Source organism: Ammodytes marinus (assembly GCF_949987685.1).
Source record: "Ammodytes marinus genome assembly, chromosome: 8".
NCBI classification, from domain to species: Eukaryota; Metazoa; Chordata; class Actinopteri; order Uranoscopiformes; family Ammodytidae; genus Ammodytes; species Ammodytes marinus.
Genome location: NC_137212.1, coordinates 27,238,306 through 27,265,835, shown reverse-complemented (window position 1 = coordinate 27,265,835; position 27,530 = coordinate 27,238,306). Strand labels below are relative to the sequence as shown.

Here is a 27,530-nt window from a genome sequence, read left to right as displayed (position 1 = left end):
AACATTGCCCTGTGTAAGTGCTTACTATCATAAATAAATCATTCTTCTTACTGCTGTGAAAGAAGCAGCTCCTGGCTGCTGAAAGGCTTTTTGTTAGAAAATAAAACACTCTTGACGTTTTGAACAGCAACACATACCATCAGGCGTCTGCTGGGAAAAATGGTTTATTGGACAATTTTAGCTGAAAAGATCAATTCTCAACAATAGAGTAAACATTTTAAGCATCTAAAATATTTATTTAAAATTAGCTTAATTAATGTTACTCTGTGGAACACTATTAGCACAACGGAGCAATGTGTTGTATAGTGGATCCCTGTTTTGTTATGTTCGTAGCATAGCCATGTGCTAGCTGCAAGCTAGGAAACATTTTCAAAAACATTGATTTTCAGGGGTTTTATGGGGAAGAAAATGCCTCCAACATCCCTGTTGTATATAATAGAATTTTTTTTTTTACTTTAAGAAAACTCCATATGGCACCTTTAATGTTTTTAAGCAGAGCATACATTTATATGGAGGAATTAGTCTCGATATAAGTGACACATTTATGTGTTTCAAGATCCACAAATAAACACAAGGTTTAAAATTGTGTATGATGATTTGTGAAATGTATTTCTCTGTCCTCAAACAAATTAAAACCAAACTCGAAAAGAAATGTCAAACAATGTGCATTTGAATGTGACATTGCCTTCACCAGATGTGGATGAAATATGGGAGAAAGAAAATGCCTTTTTCCAATTTGAAATTCCTTATGAAGACGCTGAATGACCAGACCGATGAGTTGGTCACCTGAAGGGCCAACATTTTTGGATCAGAGATGTAAATGTAGAGCAAGTTTGGACCCAGCTGGGACCAATTGTCAAGCTGGCTTTTTTTTGTTGTGGATCATGAAACATATATTACGCTATTTTCTCCTCATGTAGTAAGGCCTGGAGAAAATGTGTGCACAGTATTTGTATTGCTGCTTGTTGATTTAGGATTATGTGACTTGTATACATTCCCATGAAACTTTAGCTTTAAATAAAATGGGAGAAACCAACAACTTTCTCTCATGCAATAAATCAAATGTATTTCTTTTTTCCCACATAGCACAAATAATGTTGATTCGACTTTCAAAAAACAGATCTATTTCCTGTTGTGCCTCCTTGCGTGTGTTGGTGTTTACAATGGGAAAGCTACCGGCACTAGTTGTGTCACGGAGGCTCAGACGTGGAGGCTCTAGTTCCTTCTCCTCTCTCTGAGGTACATGTTGACATAGGAGGTTATAAGATCATCCATCTTGTAGCCCTTGATGAGAGAAGACACCAGGGTTAAGAGAGGAAATGAAAAAGGACTAACTTCAACTCACTGACACTTCATCACATTAAGAACAGGTGTCTAATGATGGATCTTACCAGTGAGGTTTCACACAGGAATTTGCTGCCCTTGACTAAATTGCCAATGGTCATGTGGAAGTAGGTGCTTCCACTGCACCAGTTAGCTATGCGGTTGAATGGGTGATTTGCCAGCACCTCCTTTACAAGATAAAAGAAATGTTCAATCAAAATAGGAGCAAAGAGGTTTAAGTGAATTATGTTAATGTATTTCTTTGACGGGGATGCTGCACAGCTCATTAGCAGTACCAGAGTTTAATGATGGTGATTTTTTTCTGTTTGTGTTTCTCTACCTTGGTTTTGGGGTGGAAGATGGTGAGTCCTTGTTTGCTGATGGCTATGCGCACAATATCTGGGAAACTTGGCTCCGATGTTTGCTGGAAAAGGAAGTCATAAAATGCAAATGAGAGGGATTTTGCTCCACTGTAGTCCTGAGAAGATGCTTTCTGCAGACATGTGTTTAGGGCACCATGGTAACAGAGTGTGTGAGGGACTATGAGACACATCAGCATCAGATAGATAAGCCACCAGCCTGACCATACGGACTACAGATTGATTGCAGGATAGAGCAGCGTCTGAGCTGTTTTCTCTGCAGCTCTTACCTTCACTTCAAAGAAAGCACAGCCGAACGTCGGCCAGCGGTACACAGCCTTCAGGAAGGCCACCTTGGCTTCTTCAACAGTCACACTGGCTTGTTTGTTGTAAGAGGCAACAATATTCTGAAAATTGAAAAAATAAATGTACATATCACAGTATGAGACAACCCTCCTGTTTTGGAGAAGTATTTTCACTGCTTTTAATGAGGTTAATGATTTGCCAACGCCCCCATACAGCCTTCAGGCAATATTCTTAGAGGACGGATATAGAGATCAAAGGAATGGCATAATAATGGCGCTATTGTTCACATGAGCAATTTAAAATTTAAGGCTGATTATATTTTATGCCTTTCTTATTGTCAGAGCCAATAAAAAGCCAAACAAAGAATACATTGATTCTTAAAAGTGCCTTTTGTCCATTTGATATATCACATCGCTCTGCCATAGAGCTCCACTGTTGCTAACAACTATATAAAAACACAATGAGACACATTGTTTCACTCGTCTGTCTTTTCACTAAACGTGTGCATTGTACTTTATTTTGACATGATCTCAAATACAACATGCTTATGCCACAGCTAAATATAGTCACCAACACATGCACTATTTACTCTAGTTTGACTAATGTTTGCCAAAAACTACAGTGCCCAGCTGTTTTAAGAAATGGTTTTGCATGGTCTTATTGTGTAATAAGAACCAGAGCATAGCCCGCCTCATCTAAACAGAATTTAGATGAGACAGTAAAGTTTATCAAACTTAAATGTGTCTTAAATCTTTCATTTGGAATGCTAAATATGCCTAACTCTATTCAGATACTTTACTATCATGTAACTAACTCCCCAAATGACATAGTTCCAAGGGATTTTGTGGATTTGGGTTTACAGGTGCTTTAAGATGTTAAAACTCTTAACAAAGACCTTGGTGTACATTACATAAGTACAGCCTCCCTGAGCCGCTAGCATGGCTGTTCAGATTCCTACGAAGGATTTACTGAGGAACTAATGCGTTGGTGTAACAGCAGCCTTATCTGTTCAGCAATGGATAAAGGGACTCGAGTTGAAATCAGGGAACAGGAAGCCCCTCGTACCTTCTTCCACTCATTTTCTGACATGGCCTTCAGTTGGTCCGCGGGCACCAGCTCTTTCTGCATCTTCGGAATCATGAACAACTGATTCTTGTCATCGCCGACCTTTATTTTGAAGAGCAGACCCGCAATGTGGACCATTTCCTCTTTGGTGCATACATGATAGCCTCTCAGGTACTTGGGTAGCTCCTGGAAGATAGGAAAGATCATTTGAAAAAAGCTACCTACAAATTTAGGCCACAAGTTTTACATTTAAACCAAGTTGCTACTGACAAACATTGTTCATTCGGGAATAACTTCTTCAATTTGTAACAGTCCTGTTGGCTCTAATGAAACCGGCCTGACCAGTCTGGAACTTGTGATACTATCTCATGTCTATATGTCAGGTAGGATTATGCTTAATGGAAAGTTCTGTCTTTCATAACATGTGTAATTCTAATCAGCATGGAACATTTGATAGTGGCCGATGTGCAACATTCAAATGTACCTGATGGAAATGGAAGATAAGATCGGCCTCTGTGTCTCTGCCTGGGATCACGTTGAACCACAACTTCCTCATGAAGAACACAGTGTAGGATACGTTGACTGGTCCACCTGCACAACACACACACACACACACACGTATACAACCATACGCACATACACACACAAGCACGCACACACACACAAGCAAGCACAAGCACACATACATCGAGTTTTTTATAGGTTAATACAAAGAACCATGAAAAGTTGGGTTGATGCTCCGTTCAGATCTCTTTATTTACCATCTTTGCTCCTCTTGGCTTTCATGGACCAGTCGGTGATTTGTCTCAGACTATCGAAGAAGTAGTCCGAGTCATTCAGACTGAGAAGCTAAAAAAAAACACACATTAACAAGATGTTGACATGGAAGAAGCGTGATAAATAATTGATCTAATCAAAGGGTGAGTTCCTGCCAAATTTGACAAAAAATCTTGACCTCCAAAATCTTATCAGTTCATCCTTAAGTCAGAGTGGACATATGTGCTTATTTGAATAAAATCCCTCACAGCGTTGATGAGATACTGCGCTCACAAGAATGGTTAGGACGGACAGACAGACGGACAACCAGCAGACATAATGCCTCTGGCCTCCAACAATCAGAGGCATAGCAATTATGTGTATCTGTTAAAGCAGCTGTGATATAAATGATTAATTCCATATTGTTGACTATGGTATACGCGGGATAATCAACTTGTAGGTTTGCATTATATGGTTATAAAGCACTCCGTTTTTTGCGTCCGACTGGTTCGCCTCTACGTCGTGCCTCACACCAGTATAACACACACTTACTCATAGATTATACCTGAGGTAATGCTGGAGGATGAGAAATGTCATACAAACCTTGTCGTGTGCTTTGACAAAGATGCTGAAGCCGTCGGCTGAAGACAGCCTGAGCTTGTTGGCGATGTTCTGGGTGAGATCCCTGATCCTGGTGCTTGTTGCCACCTCAAACACCTGAAGAGGGATGATATGGTGTTAACTGGAAGAATACAGCATATGGACCTGGATTTTTTTTTTCCTGCAACTTTCTCCACACTAGAGCTCTGTGTTGGTGTATGTACTATCTATGGTTGGTACCTCCTCTGTGTCGTTGGGGAAGATGATCTTGTGGAAGATCTTGGTGCTGTTCTGCTGGATGGCCTCCACCTCCACCTGGTGTGGCGGGAGCTTCCTGGGATCCATCCTACACCAGGGCAGAAAATGATTAGTCTCAAGATTTTTTTTACTTAATGTTTCTTTTTAATCATTTGGACTCTTAAGTCAGTCACTCTTAATCAGTGCAGATAAAGAAAAGAGCACACACTCCATCACTGTAATGGGCAAACCAGAATGCAACATCACGCATCAACTTACTCAGCAAAGATCTTTGAGCTTTTTGTTGAGTAACATTCAGTTTTACTTAATGTAAATGGTAAATGGACTCCACTTATATAGCGCTTTTCCCTGGTTTTTAAGTGTGATAAAACATGATAAAAACCATCAAAACAGACATTGGGAAGGATTTTTACCTGCTCCGCCATTGTAGGCGCATAAACATTCACCCATCTGTTGCTCTGGCATGCACCGGCAGTGAGACGGTTTCGGTTTGTAGCGTTCTCTCTTGTGATTGGATATAAATTTCGGGATCCTCCATTAAGTTTATTTGCCGATTACATGCAGAGCAGCTGACTGAGAGATTGGCCTTTATGAAACGTGCACATTATGTAAGTGATCACTGTATGAATAAAGCGATTTAACACTTATATTAACATAAATAAACCGCTTACTTCACCTTTAAAAACATGCAGAAAAATGTATTATTTATGAAATAAAAGAAGACTGTATTCAAAATCTTTAGACACTAATACGTTGCAAAAATGAAGGATTTTAAGTCTGGCGCTATCCAATATCTAGATTTTTTATTTTATTTTAAAGTTGTGCAAATTGACCTGTAATTAGTTAGATATTGCCATAATTGCATATTTGAAATCAAGCATCAAAGTTTCATGATGAAATAGTAGTTTTACCTACAGTATACTTATACTGTATTCTCCTGCCAGTGTCTCGCTTGACATTTCCTTGTCTCACTTAAACCAGTCGTGGTGTCATGTCCTGTCAGAAATGTGTTGCATCTGCCCTGTCATTTTGTAAGAGCAACATGAGCTGCTATGTCAAATACTCTGTCACTGTTCACACACACCCTCAAGAGTGTTGTTATGAAATCAGGAAGGAGTCAGGAGTGGCCCTCTTCATCTGGTACACCCTTGTATGAAACACAGAGAGAAGGCAAGGTTCCAACACTCACCTCAGCGCGCTCTGCAGCCGGCGCAGGCAGTCGGTGGCCAGTGGCTCTCTGCGCCGCGACTCCACAAACCTCTGAGCGTGTTTGAGAAGAGACTGACTGGGAGGGAACAGGCCACAGCACAGCCACAGCAGCTGCCAGCCCTGCTCCACACTGAACCTGGGTCAGGGACAAAATAACACAGACACAAGATGTAAGAGACTTTATGCAGCATGCCACAAAATGGGAATCTTGGTTTGTATTCAAATTCAAAGCCATTCTTATACAATGAAACATGTGATTACATTTCAGTTCCACCTTCTTGATTTTTTTTTTTTTTGGAAAGGCTGGAACCTCAGAATAAAACTCAATTAACATCAATACTCTTACTGTGACAGAAGGGGCTGTTCCCTTTGAGCAACTGCCGTTTTATCATTATATTATCTTAAATATAAATATTACCGAAGAAATTGAGAAAAAGAAAGGTGTATTTATTTCAAACATGAGCAACAGTGGAAAATGGCAAATACTTCTTGATCATACCGACCAATGAAAATGCTATATCACTGCCATTTTAAACCTCTCTTTCCCCCTAGAACCGCTCTATGAACAGCTTCAGTAAGGCTACATAGTGAAATAAGCGATGTGTACCGGTTGTTATTGTTGGTCATCTGCTTCATGATCTGACAGTAGATCTCATCCCTGAGCGCCTCGTACTTCGTGGCGATGGCAAAGATCTGGTCTGTGAGCTCTAGAGGGCTCTGCATCTGCTTGGTGGGGTAATCTCCCATGTATTTCAGGATGGGTACAAAGCAGTCAAGGAGAAGAAAAAAAAACATGCTGCTATCATTAACTCTGGAAAAAAAAGGGAAAGATTTGCCCAAAGTTGTATGCTGGTGATGCTATAGATAGAATTGTTGTCTTAATTGCTTGCTAAGATTAGGTAGCTGAGGGAGGCGTATTGTTTGGAGGGGCAGGGGGGCTGCATTCTGCCATTGATGGATACAACGCTCGTTAGCTTAGCATGTTAGATGGCTCAACCCAGGCTAGCCATCTATGCTTTATTCATTTGTTTACCCTGGCTGATACAATGTACTGTGAATACTTTGCAAGGCCGGATTAAGCAAGCGATGCAAAGCTGTGCTATATAGGGTCACGGAATGGTGTTACCTGTAGTAGGGCTCAGTAGACTGATGAGAGGGCCCAATGATAGGTAAAAACATGATTAACATAGTAACTGTAGCAACTTCACCTAGGAATTGTCACCTAACGTCGGGCTCACATACTGTCTCACCATGTGCATCAAGGAACATTAGCTCCAGCTACTAGAAAAACTAAACCACCCCTGAAACAGGTAAACAGTAAAGTCATGCGTTTAACTCCCTTGCTAAAAAGGTACACTCATATACATTAAAAAAAAACCATAGTAACTAATACTACTTTTATGAATATACATGTGTGTGTTAAGGATATCAGTGAAGGCCAGGCAGGCTTTGTGGCTGAGCTCGGAGTTGGCCAGCAGTTTCTTGAGGAGGGGCTGTCTGATTGGTTCTCTGGAGTTGACCCACAGCCTCTCAGGAGCAGCGTTCCTGGACATGACCTGGCGGTTGACATCCTTAGTGGGCTGCCTGTAGGAGCCAGGGACAACAGACAGGCATCCCTTTACTTCAGTACTGTTCAGGGGAGCATTTAGTACACATGCAGAATAGAGTAAAGTGGAAGGTGTGTGATGGTACCTGAAGTACTCCAGGGAGAATTCTTTCAGCGTGGCCGGAGCTACCCTCTCCACTGTTCCCGTCTCCTTCTGGTTTGCCTGTATGATGTCCTTCCTCTGGTTAGGGGACAGGTTGAGGAGGCTCTGAAATAACAGAAACATGCATTGTATTTAAGGAGAGAATGCAGGTGAATAGGGTCAATTTGGCAACTTCTGGATACTGAATCATCATAAAACTTTTGCCAGTCGATTACTAACATGTTTTTTGTATCATGTTTTTTCCGAAATGTTTGAATAAATATGCTAATTTGACAATATCTGACTAATTGGGAGTCAAATGTTACCTCTTTAAAAACAATAATCTAGATGTTGGTTAGCGCCAGAGTTAAAATCTTTATTTTCAATTTCTACAACATATTACTGTCCAAAGTTTTTTACAGAACAGATTTCGGGTAAAGCCTCAATTTTCATAATCAGAAAGTGCTATCAACAACAGGTCTTAAAAAATGCATTTTCCGCACGTTTTTAAGAAGAATATGGGGCAGGATTACTCCTCTCATAAGAGTGTCTTTGAGCAGTACCTACCATGACCTGGGCGGTGGGTTTGGTGAGCGTGGGCAGGATGACGATGGCCTCCACGGGGACGGCTCCTGTCTTTCTACTGCTCTCACTCTGGCCCTTGATCCAGCCGCGCTGCTGAGCAAACTCCTCGTCTTTGATTATGATGATCAGCTCTCCCTTCTTGAAGCTGAGGAACGTGGGGTCGTCTGTGGAGAGACAATGGACCTATTCACATCAACTGCAAACAAGTATGGTGAAGCAGCATCTGTTTTTTTTTGTTTTTTTACAAATAAAAACAGCAATGTATTTCTATGCTCTTGCTTGTATTTAATTTCACCCTTTATTCACTTTATGCTTGTTGTTTCTTATACATTTGTTTTATGCTTTGATTAATTAATTTTTTTTAATTACTATTTTTTGCCTTTGCTTTTGTGTGTTTTGCTTTGCGCATTTTTATTCTATGGAGCTTGTATTGTATTATCTTTATTTTGTGTGTGTAAAGAACTCTTTACATTTTATGTACAAAGGATGCTACATAAATAAAGACTCATTATTACTATTTATTATCCAAGGATGGCTCAGAAATCCAGTTAGCGATTAGCAGGGGAAAAAAATTACTGTAAAAACTCAGCTATAACGAAAAAAGACCAAAGGAGAAGTGGGTTCACACTGACCTAGCCTGTTGGCCTCTTTCAGGGTCACAGCGTACTGGGATCTCTCTGTCAGTCCACTGAGGAACATGGTGACCAGCTCGGCCATGTCGCCCGCCGTGCCTCCGCTCAGAGTGAAGTCTCCCTTCAGTGTGTGGAGACTCACCGCCTGGCCAGACGCTTTACCCTCCCTGGGTGGGCATCCAGACACAGTCACAAAACATTCCACACACATATTGAATTTTTTGAATTTTTAAACACGCAAACAATCACAACCCCCACCCACCCCACACAATCCTTGGAAAAACATTAAAAAAACATAAAAAAAAAAACATAGTAAAAAAAAAATACACACATTATTCCAATCACAACACATTCAACGCCATCTTGGTTTTAGTCTTCAGGATATCTACAATTCCCCCTCAATTACAGTATATACATTATATATATATATCTCAAACTGGAATTATGGTAAGTCTTCAATTTGTTGCAGATATCCATCATTTTCAATTCTGTAACTGGAAACCACCATACACATGAATGGTCAAAAGTGATGCGATTTAGCCTAGGTGTGAATGACAATATATGTAATATTGATATCTGTAATCCCGTTTTGACTGGTTCAAATTTAAATGACAGATTACTCTATACTGTCATTATTAACGACTACGGTAGTCAAAATGATGTTGTTGATATATGCACCTTTAATTCCGGATGGTCAAGTTTGGACATTAAATAAACGGCTTACCATAGTGTTTTAGTAAACCTGCCACACACTAAGACTGTTGCTTCCTCCCCTCCTAACTCTGTCCCTACCGTATGGTGTTGACTCCAGTGACCTCGGGGAAGGAGAGCTCCAGCAGCCTCTTCTCTCTCTCATCCAGGAAGGTGATACCGCTCCAATTCACCGCCACGATGAACTTGTTTTTGGGCAGCGCAGGACCTGACATAGATTCAAGATTCAAGAAAATATAGAAAAATATAAAAGAAGATAAAACACATGTGAAGAGAGCAACACCTGAGACACAAATAAACACAATAGTAGTGCAAGGAAACAGTGCCGATAAAAAGTGTATAGTTAAGGTGAATACATATAAAGTCAATTTAGAATGCTAAATAAAACCAAATGAAATGAAGAAATAGAATACTGTTTGTACTGCAATACTGTACTGTATATAACAATAAGAATAATAACTGTAGTGAAATAGGATATTTTACATGTAATAGAATAATGTTAAATATAATAAAAATATGTATATGCAATATGTACAGATGTAAATACCCATTGAAAGAACAAGCCAAGTAAATAATGATTCATGTTGAGAATTTTGGCTCCAAAATACACAAGGCCCCTATCATCAACCCAGATATAAGGAGCTTTCACTTTATTGCTGCAGCTAACTCATATTTTCACAACTAGTTCATCATTTATTTGATCGATTAGTGTGTACAATGGAAGGATATAGTGTAGTTATATGCCCACAAAACAAACACAAAAAGAGGAAACCCCTCCCACTGGAGCAGCTAGACACAAGGACAGTTTATTTTCTACAATAAAAGAACGATAAGATAAGGTTGTATGGGAAATGTGCACACGGTGTGGATGGAAGAAAAAATGAAATATTGTTTGATGGTCAACCCAACCCTTCAGGGACAGCTGTAAACTGTCCAGTTGGAAGCTCAATTAGAGTTATATTAAGGAGTGGTGTTGTGTTAGGCCTCGTAACATGACTTTTATCATAAGAGTATGTTGTGCAATTACTAACTCAGTGAGTCAGAGGTCGTTCCCATTGATCGTAAATGGCAGTAAATCTGAAATCCATGGAAGGAGGAGTTGTTGTTGCTGGCCCATTGATTCACTCTTTAAATCAACTACTTTGTGTGAGTCTCAACCACAGCTCAACAGTGATTTATTAATAGCCCTGTTGTGTACTCCATTCTGACATACAGCTCTGGAAAAAATTAAGAGACCACTCCAGATGTTCAGTGTCTCTCGTTTTATTATTTATAGGCATATGTTTGAGTAAAATGAACACTTTGGTTTTATAATATAAACTACTGACAACATTTCTACCAAATTCCCCCCAAAAATATTGTCATTAATTAAATTATTTAAATCAAATAATGTAGAGATGAAGATTTAAGAAAAATCTAGACTGGTCTCTTAATTTTTTCCTGAGCTGTAGATATGAAAGGCAGCAACAGCTTATTCCTTTCTCAAAGGGGGCTGGTTAATAAAACACTGCACTGAGCCACTGATGAAACACTAAATGTGTTTGTCTCTATATTCCAGAGAAAAGTATAGAAATGTCTGTGTGATACATGTTTTAATGTGCTGTGCTGTTTCTGCAAACTTTACATATTCAACATTTAAGAAATGATTTGTCGAACCATAGATTATTTAACCCTCTTATCATCCTTGGGGTCAATTTGACCTCATTCAATGTTTAACATTTTAAACTAAACGTCAGACTTTTTTTTGTTGTTGCTTCATATTAAATGACCTATTTAAATAACTCCCCATTTAATGGGGACAACTGGACACTTAAAATCAACAGGATAATATGTTTTAAATGAATATCATCTTTGATTGTTTTCTTTAAAAACACAAAAAAAGTCTCTATTAACAATTTTAGGTCAAAATATTTTTATGTAGTTACATAATAAGTATTCTGGATGTACAGTATAAGGAGGTGTGTGGGTGTTTAATTTAAAAGGCTATTTAGGTAGTCGCCAAAAAAAAACAGTATCAGACACATTAACAGATTTGATAATGATCATTTTCTGGTGGTTTAAATAGCTGGGATCAAATTAATCCCAAGCACAAACCATGTCAATGTGAGGATACCAGGAGGGTTAAACATACTTAATAAAAAAAGTAAGTAGAAAGATTCTTTGCCAACAGATGCCTACCTGACAGTTTGACAACTTCAAAGAATCTGGAGAAGAGCATGGGCCACTTCTCTCTGGCGTAGTCCACCATCTCTGCCTTCACTGACTCTGTCTTCTGTCTTGAAGTCAAATATGGACCCTGGTAAAAAAAAATATATATATACAAACACACCCTCCAATTTTTGGACATACTTGAAGTTGTTTAGTTCTCGTGTGCGAAGTAATGTGCAGAGGAAAATAAATGCAGCGCTATGTCTTTGGGTACCGGTGTGTATCATTGTCTGTTGGTTCTAAATCCTCAATCGCTGTTAAGCATTTTCTCAAACTAGAAATGTAAAAAATTGGAACGGGGGCATTTCGACGCGGTGAATGTTGGCAGTTAATTACATTCAACACACCATAAAAGGAAGTGAGTTTGTTTACAAATACTTACAGAGAGAGAGAGAGAGAGAGAGAGAGAGAGAGAGAGAGAGAGAGAGAGAGAGAGAGAGAAAAGAATAGACAAACATTTCAATCTAATCATATTCATTGTGGGGCTTTTTTTTCCCTTCTGATGCGTGGTGACTGGGACTGACCTGAGCGTGTGCAGTGCTGACCAGCTGCACCCACTTGGTCTCTGGCTTGGCCTCCAGCAGAGAGTTGTTGATACATTCCTGAACAGCTACCTTCACATTGTCTGGACTGCTGTCTGAGCCACGCTGGATGTATAAATGTTTGGCAGCAAGCTGAACAAAGTCATCCTCCTGTGAGAGGAGGGAAAAAACATGTTTAATTCCTGCACTGCAAAAAAATCACAAAATCCTACCAAGTGTTTTGGTCTAATAGAAAGTCAAAATGTATAAAGTGTGACACTTCATATAAGCAACATCTCAGTGACATATATAGACTTGTAAGTTTGAATTGAAAATGAGGTTAACAAAAGCTCTTCCTATTACTGGTAACAAATGCTCCATATAAGTATTTCTATATAAATTCAACATATTTCTCATCCTAAAATGATAAAATATCACTTAGTGGTCTGACTCCAAGCAAGTGATTATCTTAAACCCAGAACGGTAGCACTAATGTTTTAAATAAGTTCAATTAGACCTGAAATGAAGGGAATGACATGGACAAGTCAGGGGAAGAATACTGCTTCTGAGCATTACAAGCTTAATATGAAACATAACACATCCTAATACTAATACTACAAATATACATCAAAATTAGTTTAAAAAAAACTAATTTCAAGATCTCTTCAATATTGAAAGGCTTAAATATTTCATCTTATTTCAAGAAATCTTACCTAGTGAATTTACACTAGCACAATTGGCATATTTTAAATACACCTTGTATTGCTTGTTTTTTTTTTAACTTATTTTTGAAGAGGCATTTTTTTTTACCAGTTTTGCGGGAACGTTGCAACTCTCTGAAACCCAACCCACATTTTCCTTTTGTTTGTTTACTGTTGTGCTCCTAAGTAAAGCGCTTTGAGTGCGAGAAAAGCTCTATATAAATTGAATATATTATTATTATTATTGAATGATAGCCCACCTTTTTACTCTGGTACTCTCCAAACTTGAGGCCGTGGATGAGCTGCTTGTAGATGAGGTGTGTGCTGATCTTGTCCTCAGTACAGACGTGCCAGGGGGTGAAGATCTCCTTACGGAAGAAGAGTCTCCAGGGAGCGTGTTGCTCCTGTCCCCCTGTCCTCTTCACCTCCTGCTCACACTGGGAGATGGCATCCATCACGTGCTCCCGCCCGCTGCCCAGAGCCCACACCTTAAAGGACACACAGGTCAACATGTCAAACATACACTGCTGCTTAAATAGTCCTCATGTTCAAATAAAAGGAAAAAATGGGGCACAGACTTGGAATCTTTACAAGTATGTAGAAAAAGCTCAGTGACCTACTGTAGTTATCTGTTAAATTCAAGAGTTGGCTGAGTCTGCATTGCATTTTATTAATTTTTATTTTTATTTTTTATTGGCTCTGTACTGAGCTTTGTGAGTGCAATGCGGTGTATGTTTTTGGCTAAACTGGACTATTTTATGAAGAGATTTCAGTTTTTATTAAAAAGACGGTAAATGAATGTGACCATGTGTACCGTCTGAGATAATGTTGCTCCTGCCCAACTGTTGATTATTTCATTTACAAATTCTCTGTTTACTGTTGTCTCGTTGTTTTGTTCCCTCTGTCTCGTTATTGCCTTTGTTATTTGTACGTTCGTGTAAGTTAATTCTAGTCTTAAAACCATGTTGTTTAAAAGAGGAATAAATATATTGTTTGAAAAAAGAGAAGAAGGTAGAATATTAAATTGTGGGGTGTTTTTGAGGCCACAAGACATCCAAAATAGATCCAGTGTTTCCCCTACCATTATACAGGCCTGGCGGCCCCGCCAGGCCAACGGGACCCCCCGCCAGGCCAACAGCCTGACTTAATTTTTTTTTTTTTTTTTTTTTTTAATACATTTCTCATTGATTCCATAATAATCATTTGCGAGCGTCTGCGCGGCACTGTCGGTCTACCCCTCGTGTGCGCCTGTCTTTACGACCTCTCGTTTGATCATCCCATCAGCTGATCTGTGTGTCTGCATGTGTGTGTGTCTGTTTGCTCACGGCGGGCGCGATGCGTGTGTGCATTCGGTGCGCATTTGTTAAATACGGAAGCCAATGAGCAGGAGCATGACTAGCAAGCAAATGCTGAACTAGTGGCAAAAATAAAACCAGTGGCAAAAATAAAACCAGCGCCTGCTCTATGGAGATATTAAGGACTCAGTAACAGGGACGTTGAACAGGAAAAAGTGCTGAGAAAAACTTGGAAAGTTAAAATCGCTACGTCGCCGTGGCAACACACCCAATCTGTATCAACAGCAGAGACGGCGTAGAAAAAAACGGCATGCACACGTTTCAGTAAGTTTACAGAAGTGCCACACTGCTACTGCCTTTGACATTCTCAGAAAAGCATTCATTTATTTTCAAGGGACATATTAATTTACTTATTGTTTTAACTGTTAAGTTATCTTGAAAACAGCTGGCTATTGTAGCCCTATTTCTTTGTATTTTCAATGCTACTTTATTTTTATGTATTAAATTGAGAAATAGGCTAGATGAAATATAATGGTCGGAATAGGGAATTTGCCTTATGTAGCACACATGTTGATAGGCTAATCATGATGTGTAGCCTATGTTAATTCATTTATTTTCAACAAGGCTATTTGCATTAAAAAAAAATCAATAGGCTAGCTTCAAGGTGAGGTGATTCAGATTTTTCCAGAAAGTAGCCTACTAGACAGGGGCTGTCTATATTAGATCTTAGTGTTTATTGTTTTTTTATTGAAATCCACGTGTTTTTCTTGAATAGTTTACATGGCTTGTGTCTCCAAATTATTACAGAAAATAGTTATAGGCAGGACATATGACAGCTGTTTACAGAGCACATAATTAAACAGATTTCACCTCTCAAAGTGCACCAGATTGATGCATTTAACTTTAAAAATGATAAGGTTTTCTTCTGCAGGGGCATGCCCCCAGACCCCAGAAGGTCCATTCTCACCCAGCAGGATCTAAAAATCCTGTGAGAAACACCACATGTACAAATGTACTGAATGTGAAAGCATAACCCTATGTCCTCATTTTTAACGCGCTGTCAAAAGAGGCTCATCCCAAATGGGGTTAGTTTTGGTCAATTTCTTCTAGAAATTTGGTACGCACGCGGCGCACATACTCTTTATCAGCTCTTACCACCGGGCCTAAAAAAGATTCTAGGGGAAACACTGCAGTCAGCATCTACAGTAACTGTACAAAAGCAGTACATGTACTGAGTGGGTAGTAATGCCCAGTACCTTTTCATGCAATGCTTAGTACCTTTTCATACAGTGCGACATAGAGAGAGAAGCCAAAGGTGTCTTTGAGTTTGACCGTGTTGGAGAGGAGCAGGCAGATCTCTCTGGAGGTGGAGGCTGAGTCCACAGGCAGGTTGATGGAGCGTCCGTCCATCAGAGACACAGACACAACCATGGGCTTCTTGGTCTTGGTTGCCTGTCAAAGTACATAAAGAAAAAAAGGCCAGTTACCTCATACAAAAGAATAGCACTTCTCCCCTGACCCTGGTTGTATTTAGACATACTGAACAGGCATTGTGGGTTTAATCGGGTTTGGAGTTATATCTATTGTTCGCAGCATAGGAAAAATGACATGTCTTTTCTTTAAAACAATTCCCTGCACTCTGGATGATCCAGAAACCCCCCAATCAACAGGTGCGTACTACTGTATTATTTACTATCTATGGTGTGTACCAAAGAAACAGTCCGTGACGTCTGTGGATTATTACAAATGACAAGGACACTTTTTCCTTTTAACTGGGTGCTTTCAGAAAATCTCAAAACATAGACAAATGAAACCACAAAATGTCATATATATATATTTTAAAAGAAAATCCTGGTTTCTGGTTATCAGTGGACCTTTGTGTATTATTAATTTCTTCCTACAGGGACGCTACACATTCATATAAATCAATAGTGAATCTTTGCAGGAGCATCCTCCGTGTCAGTGTGTGAGTACCTGCAGCTCCAGCCAGGCGGGAGGCTCTCCTCTCACTCCGTTGATCCCGGTGCGTCTCAGCCTCTCAGAGCAGTAAGACGTGAAGCCCACCGGAGCAGAGCGGATGAAACTCTGCAGATACTGTAGAGAGAATGAGATAGGCCAGCATACTGCACACCGTTCATGAGATGGACAGAGACAAGTAAACCCATTGTACTACTACTAACCTTTATGAAGTGCTCACTGGGAGGGAAAATGCCCAGACACAGAGACAGCAGGATCCAACCGCGGAAGTAGCTGTTGCGATTGTTGTTATCCTGAAGCTGCTTGCAGATCTGACAGTAAATCTCATCCCTGCATTCAACACAGGCAGATGTTGTATTAGTAGAGAAAAAAAAAGATGTATGAGGATGTATGTGAATATGGTGAAAAATGTATCTTATAGTTATATAGATGTCATCATGAACCTGTCCAGTTGGTTACTCACATTAATTCAATTATATTTTGTATACGTTTTTTCAGAAATGTTAGATACATTTGGCATTATCTAACTAATTAAACTTTAATATGCATCTCTTTTTAAAAACAAAAATCTAGATGTTGGTTATAGCCAAAAAATGAATAAATTTGTACAACTTTTAAGTGTAAAAATACTATGTACATATGTACATATATATATATATATTCCATGTATAATCATGGAAAGGTTAGTTGATGTAAGTGTTTTAGAAGTTAAGAGTTTTGGTTCAGAGTATTTACAAAAAAAACTGATGTTGAGATAATGGCCGTTAAAGATGGTTGTATAGGAGAAAACCACAGACGCAAACAGAGAAGGTTCAGTGTAATATACACCTAGATGTAAATTTTGGACCTTTTGTTTAAACAAGTATGAAAGAAGACATGTTATGGAAGCAAAATAGCCAAACATCTCTAAATTGATCAGTGCAAACATTGTTTATGCCTGTCGTGTCTCGTCTTACTGTAAATCAAGCTTGTGTTACCTCAGGTCACGTCTGACGATGGCGTATCCAACGATGATGTGCAGTTTTTCCAGAGAAGTGAGCGGTCGGTCCAGTGTGGGGCCTTCTCCCATGGTCACATCACCTGGAGTGGATTTTTCATTTTCTTGTACGGCGGAAGATTTTTTGTTTCTGGACTGTGCCGCGGAAGCCTTTCCTTCTTTTGTATTCCTTAGCCCCCTCTATAACAAGCAGACATGATTTTTTAGAATAAATGATGAATGATAAATTCACATTGATCTACAAAATAAGAAAGTAAGTATGTGATCCATGATAGCAGAGTACATACATCATAGGTGGTTCAATAGAACGTCGGCCACAAGGTGTAGGCCGGAGCAGACACTTAATATATTTACCCTTTTAATATTTCATTTAAATATCAACACAAAAACAAAAGACTGTTGCAAGACCTGATTTAACAAAACATTAAACCAAAAAAGTTCTGTAAGTTCCATAAATGATTTAATATAGTTTGGCTTTTTATAATATTATATACCATACATTACACTTATTATACCTGTATATACCACATATCATACATCACAATATTACCATATAATTATACATCATACTGTATAATCCATTCATATGTATATGCCACATATCACTATGTAAAAACATAATATAACACATTTTTATAGTATACTTTTGGACAATATTACAATATATCCAAACACTAAATACACCCAATACATCAACATAACTAAATATATAATAATCAATCATGTACATAACCATAGCATATGTGCAATTATAACAATACCACTAGCACTACTGTGTTATTATCAAAATGAGGCAATATGCCAGATTCACAAGGTCCTTGCTCTGTGAGGCTGTTTACCTGATCCAGACCTGATCCAGACCAGTCCTGTGTGGAGGCTCCTCTGACCTGGACCTGCTTCTTTGGCTCGGGGAGGTCTCCCATGAACCTCAGGATGACCCACCACACAGTGAGAGAGGCCTGGGGGGAAGAATCACAGAAACACCAGGCTAAGTAAATGAAAAAAAACAATGATATTCTTTGATATTCACAGTGGTGTGCACATGGGTGGGGGGTGGGGGAATTCAAAAAGTGCACCTCCTCTATGTAAAGGAATGGGAGGCCCGTGCATGCAAACAGCCCTCAAATATGGGGGTAAATATACGTTTTGGATAAGTTATGTGACACACAAACACACACACACACTCAACCCTCTGATGTAACCTTAGGGGTAAAAAAGGAGCCAAAAATATCTCCTTAAAATCCACTACCTGTCCGTACTGTGTGTGTGCTGTGACAAAGGAATCCGGTTCTAATACACATCCTAGGCTCTGTAAACGGGCATGTTAATCGCTATGCAGGGCCACCTTTGTTGACATACCAGTTTTCAGAGCCTAGGCTGTGCATTAACACCAGATTTTATTTTAAGCGCACACACACAGTATGGACAGGTAGTGGGATCGTGAGGCGATATTAACTGATTTTGACTAAAAGTGATTTTGACAACAAGCGTTCTCAAGAATCGCCGACTCCTTTAATCCCTACAAACAAAAACACCATTTTAAGAACAAGTGAAACTGATGAATTAAAGAGAGGGTTTAATAAGAGAAGCACCGTGGCGTCTCCTTGGTCTTCGTGGTAGAGCAGCGGCTGCCGTAGCCTCTGGCGGACGTGTGTGGGGGAGGCCGCCCCCTGGAAGTACATGGAGGCAAACTTGGAGAAGGGGTACTCGTCCAGGTCATCGTATTCCTCTTTGGGAAGCTCCTCCATGGGCAGCTCGTCGATGTCTATCTCCTCCAGGACAGACCTCCTGCCGCCCTCCACCATGCTGGGCAGGAAGTCAAACATCTCGTCCACCATCTCCTGGTGGCTGATGGACTCCAGCTGGGCTTTGGCCTCCATCTCCGTCTTCTGCCTCAGCACCTCCTCCAAGTGTCTCTGCTTCTTCAGCTGGGCCCGGCGCTCCTCCTCCTTCTCCTTAGCAGAGAGGAACATCTGAAAAGAACACAACAGAAAAATGAACTGCCTGCAAACCGACTTATTATAAATGCAACCCAAACGACCATTCAAAGCAGTGGCTAAGAACAAAGAAGATTAAAATGATATGTTATATCAAAATATGTATTGTATTCAAATATTGAAAACAATAAGCTGAACTTAATGGGTAAACATTAAAGAAATTGTTGAAAGAAGTTTGACTCATTTGGAACATGGTGGTTGAAGCGGCACTAGAGTTCATCTGATGTGGACTATGTTAGACAAAGGCAGCTGCATTTTAAACCTTCTTATACAAATGTCACCCACAAAGTGTTCTTCGTAGTTCTTCTCTCACATGACAAACTTACATCTCTTTCGATCTTCTGGAGGGCTTTTCTGGCCAGCACTCGCCTGGTGTGAAACTGCAGGAGGATGACAGCGTCTCTCTTGCGTTTCCAGTCCTTCCTGGCCAGACATCCTCTGACTCTGGCCTGTAGCAAGATGGCCGCCTCCCGCTGCTTCTTGTACTGGAAGTGGAGCTGGCGAGAGCGAACCTGGGCCTGCAGTCTGGCGAAGCCCAGCTGGGCCTACAGGTAGAAAAAACACAATGGAAGGAGTTGGCTGTGCGCGTGTCCGGCGGCAAAGTATTTTTTTCACTTTGCTATATACTGAGGTTATGAAACAGTGACTCACCACTTTGAACAGCTTTCTGCCTCTGTATCCCCTCCAGTGTTTCTGAATGACCAGAGCGCCTGCCCTTTTCCTCAGGAAGTTTTTCCTTTAGAAAAAGGGGGCAGGAATCATACAGTTTAACAATACATTTATTTGTATAGCACCCTTTCTTAAGACTGTTACAAAGTGCTTAACATTTAAAGCTTTTTCGTCCCATACCTGTATTTGTAGCCTCTCATGACGTTCTGGATCAGAAGAGCTTTGTCGTGCAGCTCTTTCATTCGCTCCAGCTCCAGCATGGTGTCATGGAAGTCCTGACAGAAATATACAAATATTAGTCTCCAATGTATCTAGCCTATGAAAAAAGCTCATTGGGAAAATAACTAATGACTGTATACCTATCGAGGTACAGAGATGACGTCTATTATTTTAATGGTACAAAATCAGTGGAAGTAACATGTCAACAACATTAGGTATTCAGCAGTGGTTGAAGTTCACATTAAGGCATCTGGTTGTCTTATAATAGTTCAATGATTTACTGTATTATCCATCACAATGAAAGGGCAGCACCTTGAGGAATATCTTTGTCTTGCCTGTCTTCCAGTCGCCCTTTCCTGACAGCACGGTTCGACAAATGCTTTCACAGCATTTCTCTTTACTTTCCTGTTAGGGCGAGAAATAATCACCGGACAGAAACAGCGAGAGCAGATGAGAAAAACGGTGCGAGGAAAAGGATGTCACGGTTAAAGAGGGGCCATCAGAAGCACAGCCTTACCTTTTTGGGATCACAGAGGGAGGATTTCAGAAGGACACGGTAGCGCCCTATGAACTCCTCAAATGTGTAGCGCACAGGATACCCCGATTTACGGATCCTGATAGTCTCCATCATGCCAGAGTAGCGCAGCTGACGGATGCACAGTTCCCTGTCAAACAGCTGAGACACACAAAGGGATGGGATGTGATTAACCTTCACCTAATTCCAATTGATTAATGTTTGCTTCTTTTTCAGTGAGTCCATTGCAGCGTTCCTCCTCCTCACCATGGGCATCTTGAAGTCATTGGGTTTGATGCAGCGTATGAAGTAGGGCTGGCACACAGTCAGTGTCTTCATCAGGGAGTCCAGAGACAGACGGAACTGTCCGGTCAGAGTGGGCACACGTTTCTTGCCATCAGCCGCTTGCTGTCAGACACAAACAGATGTCACGTGAATACCCCTGAATCTAACCAGCTGTCCGCCATAATGAGCTGGTGGGCTCTGCCTGCACAGCCACATGGGTCTGGCCAATCAGAAGCAGACTGGGCTTTTTGAAAGGTGGGGCTTAAAGAGACAGGCTCTAAAACGGAGCATTTCAGACAGAGGCTGAAAAGAGGAGATGAAGCAATAACACTGTACGAAAAAAAAGTTGTTGGGCTCTACAGCATGAAAACAAATTTCTCATAGAAACACAAATTACAATTTTCAACCTAAAAATGAGCATACTACTATGTGACCTTGTATTACAACCAATTGTGTTTTTTGTTGTTGTTATTTTCCAGCTGATTGGAGCTCATAACGCTGCACTAACCCGGAGGCTGCTGCTAGCCGTGGTGATGACCAGCCTAGGGTTGATGGTCTTGATGGTGCTGGAGGACAGGTCGTTATGAAAGGTTGCTTTGAGCAGCTTATTGGCCGAGGTCTCCACCAGCTGGATCAGATCTGAGCTCAGGGCGTCACGGTTCTTCTCCAGGAAACCTCAAAACACAGACAGACACAATGAGAACTAACTGCACATCACAGAGGACTGGGATACGACCAGCTGCTTTAAAGCTTTATCTAAAAAGTTTAAAAAGTACCTTTTGAGTCATAGTTGACTTCTCCAGCAAAATGTTGGATTGCAAACTGGGTCTCGTAGTTGTTCTTGGGGGGAATATAGATGCCCCCTTTCCCGTGCACCTGATTCAACTTTTGGAGCAAGGTGGTGTCCGTGCCCTGAAAAATCCACCAGAAAAAGAAGTCAAAGTTACAATTAGTTTTTGCTTTGTTTACCACAACAGATTTGTATAGAAGGAGGATACCCAGACCTTAGGGAAGCTGCTCTCCTCGTCAATGAGTGCCAACATGTTGAGAGGTTTGCTGGCCAACACATCCAGCGTGCCCTGGTTGTCTTTGTAGTCGATGCGCTTCCACACGATGTTCTCGCGGGCGTACTCGTCCTGCTCCAGCTTGAAGACGTGCCGGACGAAAAACTGCTGCAACTGCTCATTGGCAAAGTTGATGCACAGCTGCTCGAAGCTACAAACAGGTTCAAACAGACCCAAACGTGGAGGGATTTTAGTTGACGTGTCAGTGTATTTTTTTTTTTTTAAGATTATTTTTTGGCATTTTCAAGCTTTATTAGATAGTACAGAGTTGAAAAAGGTCCACAAAAAGGTAAAGGTCCACGGGTCAGATTTGAACCCGCGACCACTGCAACGAAGGCCGGAGCCAATATGGTACACGCTCTATCCACTACGCCACCGGAGCGCCCCAGTGTATTCTTTTTGTTCAAGAACAGTGGCGGTAGGAGCTGACAGGAGGTGCTGTTGTGAATAACACACACCTGTTTTTGTTGAAGTTCTCAAAGCCAAAGATGTCGAGCAGGCCTATGGACTGTCGGACCTCTTCGGGATCCTCAGGTGGCTTGTGAATGGTAGTGTTGATTTTGTCCACGACCCAGAGGAAAAGTCTTCCATAAAGAGCCTGGACAAATAATAATACAGAGAATGGGTTACTTGTTACGTATTCATGGCACACTCGTATGACCAAAACAGCACAAAGAGATGCGAATGTTCGGACAAAGACACCCCATTGTTAACTTTCACCACTATTTTTAGCCCATATTTAGTCAAGATTTATTAATTTCCAGACTTTTAGTTTGTAAGCCGCTGTCTTGGGCTCCCTTACAAAAGCGGAATGTATACTTTGTTAACCTGTGCTATACTATAGGCCTGAATGCTTACTCAGCTTAATGCTAACATATCAATATACTAGTATGTTGCAAACAAAATTCACTAACCCTCATAACTCTGGTAAAGTGTTCTTCTTAGTATGTTTTACCCTGAATAGAAAGCCCGAAGCATTTCTGGGCCTAATGCTTAAGCATTGAATGTTGACTTAGGTCAAAGTTTCCCAACCTTTTGAGCGTATGACTCCTTAAAGTGACTACAAGGAACTTTCTTTTTTGGTTGATTCTAGTGCTCCCTTTTATGATAAAAAGTGGTAGTGTTTTTACGACACCCATCGCCTGCTGTCCTAAAGATCTAGCGCATGCTTGTGGTGCTTACATCCTCACTGATTCAATGATTATGATATGATGTTATGATATGTTGTGGCTTCAAAAAAAGTGGGATGAAGTGTGACTGATGTTACTTTGACAAAGGCGTCTCTGCCGCCCGCAGCCTGGGCAGAGGTCAGGGGTTTGGTCACACTCTCCCTGGCCGTCATGAAGGAGCGCTGAGTCAGACTCTTCTCCAGAGCATTGGGAGCCACCTGAGGTTAACGGGGAACAGACACAGTCACACTCCCAGGTCATCTCCAGTCCTTTAATATGCATTGGTGAAAAATGAACCGGCACATACCTCCAAGAGTTTGCTGGCCATTTTGAAATGGGAAGATGTGGGGATGTCACAGCCCTCCAGGTTATCCACTATGGTGCCTGAAATGATGCAAGAAGAATATGTTCACTGGTTTAAACTAGTGAGGGATTTTGCAAACTTCAAACTTGGCCCAAATGTTCACTAGTTCAAAGATGAATGAAAGCATGAAGATGAAAGCATTGCCTCCCCCCCCCCACACACACTGTCCTTTCACCATTGGGCGGTATTTCTAGTTTTCATATACAAGTCTAGTATCTACAGTACACAGTGCTCACTCTTAAAGTCCAGGTTGCCCAGGTGAAGGATGGCAGCGAGCAGCTTGGAGATCTCCCACGAGTCGTTCTCTGTGAACATGAGGATCTTCAGAGCCGAGCGGAAGTGGGCGTATTCCTTCACATCATCGCGGCCCTCACAGCTGGTGCAGCTACCCTACAGTCAGGATATGATCACAGGCTTTAGGTCTGATTATCTGTAGATTCACACTCACAAAATACACCAATAAAGACAGCAGGGGTTTATTTTTGTCCAAACATTTTTAAATACCATTGTAAGACACTTGTACTCCGCAGCGGTCCCAAGGGAAAGCATCTTCTTCTGTTCGGCGGTCATGCCCATCAGCATGTAGTAAAAGATGTGGTAGTTTCTTTCCTCAGGCGCCTGCACGTCAAAGCGCATATTTTTGTAAGCACGAGAACATTTCACTCTTGTATCATGTCTCTTATTCTGCTAGATTTTCAGCCTGAACCAATCTTCCCCACCTGGCGACAGACTCGTGACTTCTCCAGCAGGTACTGCTCGATGCGCGCCCCTTCAATGGCCCCGCCCTTGGTGAAGAAGATGTCAATGTACTTCCCAAAACGGCTGGAGTTATCGTTGCGAATGGTTTTGGCATTACCAAAGGCTGGGGAGGGAAAGTGCATTTTACCAAAAGAATAAATAAAAATAAATAAATAAAAGGGGGGATTCAGTTGATTATGACTACTTGCGGTCTTATCACATTACGCTGGTGTTGGGCTAATACCTTCCAGGATGGGGTTTGCTTCCAGAATCTGCTGCTCCAGCCAGGAGTGCTGGCCGCTCACTGCAGCCAGGAACTGCAGCATGAGTTTAGTGCTCTCAGTTTTCCCTGCTCCTGACTCTCCACTGATGGGGGAAAACAAAGAAGTAAGCATGGGCAGAGAAGGGTTTTTTTTTGTAATGAATTATTAAGTGTTTGGTCAATACCATGCCATGGTATTGACCATGGCATGGAATATAAATGTTAACAAAATACAAGTCCCCTGTGCAAAGGGGGCACATTCAAATGTCTTGTTTAGTCCACATCACATAATATATTGAGTTTATTATCAGAGCACACACTTAATGCCATACTACTTTGTGAACTTTGAGCTACCTGTCCGTACTGTGTGTGTGCCTAAATAAATTCAGATTTTAATACACAGCCTAGCCTCTGTAAACTGGTATGTAAACAAAGGGATAGCTTGCAACATGAACCTAGGCTGTGTATTAACACAAAAAGTGTTTTTGACAACCAGCTTTCTCCAGCATCGCTAACTACACCTTTAATTTTCTGTCAACTACTGATTTGTTGACTAATCATTTCAGCTCTTCAATGCTGTCTATTAAACTATTACTTGCACACACTGTAATTACTTGTATCATATGTATATAACTGGACACTGTTGCAATTTTTTTTTTCAATCAATCAAATAGTTTGAGCTAGTCTAAATGACTATCTTTAATCAGCCTGAGCCTCCAGTAACTAGACAGTAGCACACCTGATGACACAGCACTGGTTCTTCTGGTTGCGGCGCATGTTGAAGAAGCAGCTGTCTGCGATGGCAAAGACGTGAGGCGGCAGTTCACCCAGCCGCCGGTCTGTGTACATGTGCACATAGTCAGTGGTGTAGATGGGCAGCAGCTGGTAAGGGTTGACTGCCACCAGAATGGAGCCTGTGTATGTCTTTAAACAGAGAGGGACGTTAACCATCATCACACAGTAGCACAGCTGACAAGTGTCTTTATCTGTGTTTGTCTGTGTGTGTGTGTGTGTGTGTGTGTGTGTATGTGTGTGTGTGAATAAACAAGTTGTTATGGTCATCAAAACAGAGAGGGACGTTAGCCATCATCACACAGTAGCACAGCTGACAAGTGTATGTGTGTGTGTGTGTGTATGTGTGTGTGTGTGTGTGTGCATAAACAAGTTGTTATGGTGTAAGCACAACATCAAGACGGAGAGGGACGTTAACCATCACACAGTAGCACAGCTGACAAGTGTATGTGTGTGTGTGTGTGTGTGTGAACATAAACAAGTTGTTATGTTGTAAGCACATCATCAAGCCAGTGACCCCAAGGACCCCTTGCATGGCTACAATGCATGATATAGATGTTATGAATATGAAATATTGGATTTAGAAAAAGTCATGGATAGAAAATAATATGCATGAAAAAGCTGTGTTAGAGGTGGAGCCAGCGATTCTGGACAATGCTTGTTTTTTTTTGTCAAAATCAGTGAATATCTCCTCAAGATCCTTCCTGTCCTTAATGTCAGATCCATGTGCGCTGGAATATACTTTATAATGTGTAATACACAGCCTAGGCTCTGTAAACTGGTATGTAAACAAAGGGTATGTAAACAAAGGGGGCCTACTGTAGCTAGCTACATGCCAGTTTACAGAATGTAGAGTATCAACACTGGATTATGTTTTCAGCACACACACAGTATGGACAGGTATTCTCCAAAATAGCTCCCTCCACCTTTAATGAATACACTTTATAATGTGTCTATCAGCCTTATTAAATTGTGCAGCATAATCTAGCAGCATAATTTCTATACAACAAAATGGCCTGATTCATAATTGCGCACACACTGTTGAGCCTTGTGGCAAGTGGCAGAGAAACACTGGGACGTTCTCTTTTCAACAGAGGCTCATTGGTCTCTATGGAGACAAACAGCACTGTGATAAATAAAGCACGGGGCAAAGTCTGAGATTGAAAGACATTGACAGCAATAGGGAGACAAGGACGAGTAAGCGTTTCCACGGCAGGTTATAGACATCATAAAACTAGGCGGCTCACAAAGCAAACCTACATAGATGGCTCCTTCTTTGTGTCGCACCAGGAGGTTCCTGAGGAGCCCTGCCTCGTTGAGATCACCCAGCCTTATCATGTCATCCACACCCTCCACTGAGGTGGGGTGCATGGGTCGGATGGTGCCCTGGGTCTTCTTGTTGATCTTATGCTCCTGTATGTGTATAACATGAAAGGGTTGACCACATATAGAAGGCTTTATACACTCGTTTTCCTTGGACCTGATTGAAAAGCAAACTCTTGTACCTTTCCCTCATCGTCGATCAACTGAAGCTGCCCAGTGTCCGTCACCTTGACCTGGGCCCCGATGGGCACCCCGACACTGGAGTCCACCCAGACATAATCCCCCTAGTTCAGGGGAAAGCAGATGTTGTATTAAGGCAACTGGAGTGCCACACTGAACAACTAGAGTGCCCCTCCCCATGTGAATTTTAGAATGGTGTATCTATTACATTCTTACCTTACTTAAATGCGTCATGGCACAAACATGGATTAAGTCTAAAGGAGAAACAAACATGACCTTTATTCAAAATCCAGTGACAGTAATTAGAACTAACGAATACCTGCTAGTCAAGAGACATAGTATTATCAGTCAGGTCTACATAGTGTGTTTTTCATGGGAGGTTTTAATGCAAGCTATAATTTAAACATTTTCCCCTTTATGAATGGACAAAAATGATATAATCCTCGCCTATCGATAACTTCCACCCTCCAGACATTATAGTATTTACTGCTATTTAGGGTTTTGTATTGAGCCTTTTTCCAGAGATCACAAAGGAAACATCAGACTGTCAAAAACACACAGGCAAAGACAGATTTTATGAGTGAATAGTGTAAGGTCTTACCTGAGAATCCTTGTCTATGGTGGGAGCCCCTAATAGTCTGCTGCTGCTGTGGAGGGAACTTTTACCCGAGTGACTGTGAAGCAGGAAGCGGGGAGTTTTCCCAGCAAACACCTATTTATGGCCTTTTGACTTTGATCCTGAAATAAGGGTTAGAGCCACCCA

At 41.0% G+C, this 27,530-nt stretch overlaps 1 protein-coding gene across 1 annotated transcript; it reads right to left on the bottom strand.

Annotated features, from left to right (window-relative positions):
* Window positions 1-513: 513 nt before the first annotated feature.
* On the bottom strand, window positions 514-27,001 carry myo7ba (myosin VIIBa; the record flags this gene model as incomplete). The annotated part of the gene is made up of 45 exons (XM_080032871.1): window positions 514-1,284; window positions 1,392-1,511; window positions 1,664-1,747; window positions 1,973-2,089; window positions 3,054-3,239; window positions 3,538-3,644; window positions 3,815-3,902; window positions 4,413-4,526; window positions 4,650-4,755; window positions 5,857-6,012; window positions 6,484-6,687; window positions 7,287-7,460; window positions 7,569-7,690; window positions 8,132-8,313; window positions 8,782-8,948; window positions 9,574-9,700; window positions 11,671-11,788; window positions 12,225-12,392; window positions 13,183-13,410; window positions 15,496-15,669; window positions 16,192-16,311; window positions 16,398-16,524; window positions 17,172-17,371; window positions 18,031-18,150; window positions 18,784-19,164; window positions 19,515-19,733; window positions 19,840-19,924; window positions 20,038-20,132; window positions 20,389-20,481; window positions 20,594-20,752; window positions 20,858-20,998; window positions 21,384-21,550; window positions 21,652-21,787; window positions 21,880-22,090; window positions 22,398-22,537; window positions 23,207-23,326; window positions 23,416-23,492; window positions 23,709-23,862; window positions 23,977-24,090; window positions 24,192-24,334; window positions 24,455-24,576; window positions 25,212-25,396; window positions 26,525-26,677; window positions 26,770-26,871; window positions 26,984-27,001. 45 exons carry the CDS (start codon window positions 26,999-27,001, stop codon window positions 1,216-1,218), a joined length of 6,393 nt encoding a protein of 2,130 aa, XP_079888997.1. The 3' UTR covers window positions 514-1,215.
* Between the last annotated feature and the right edge of the window lie 529 nt (window positions 27,002-27,530).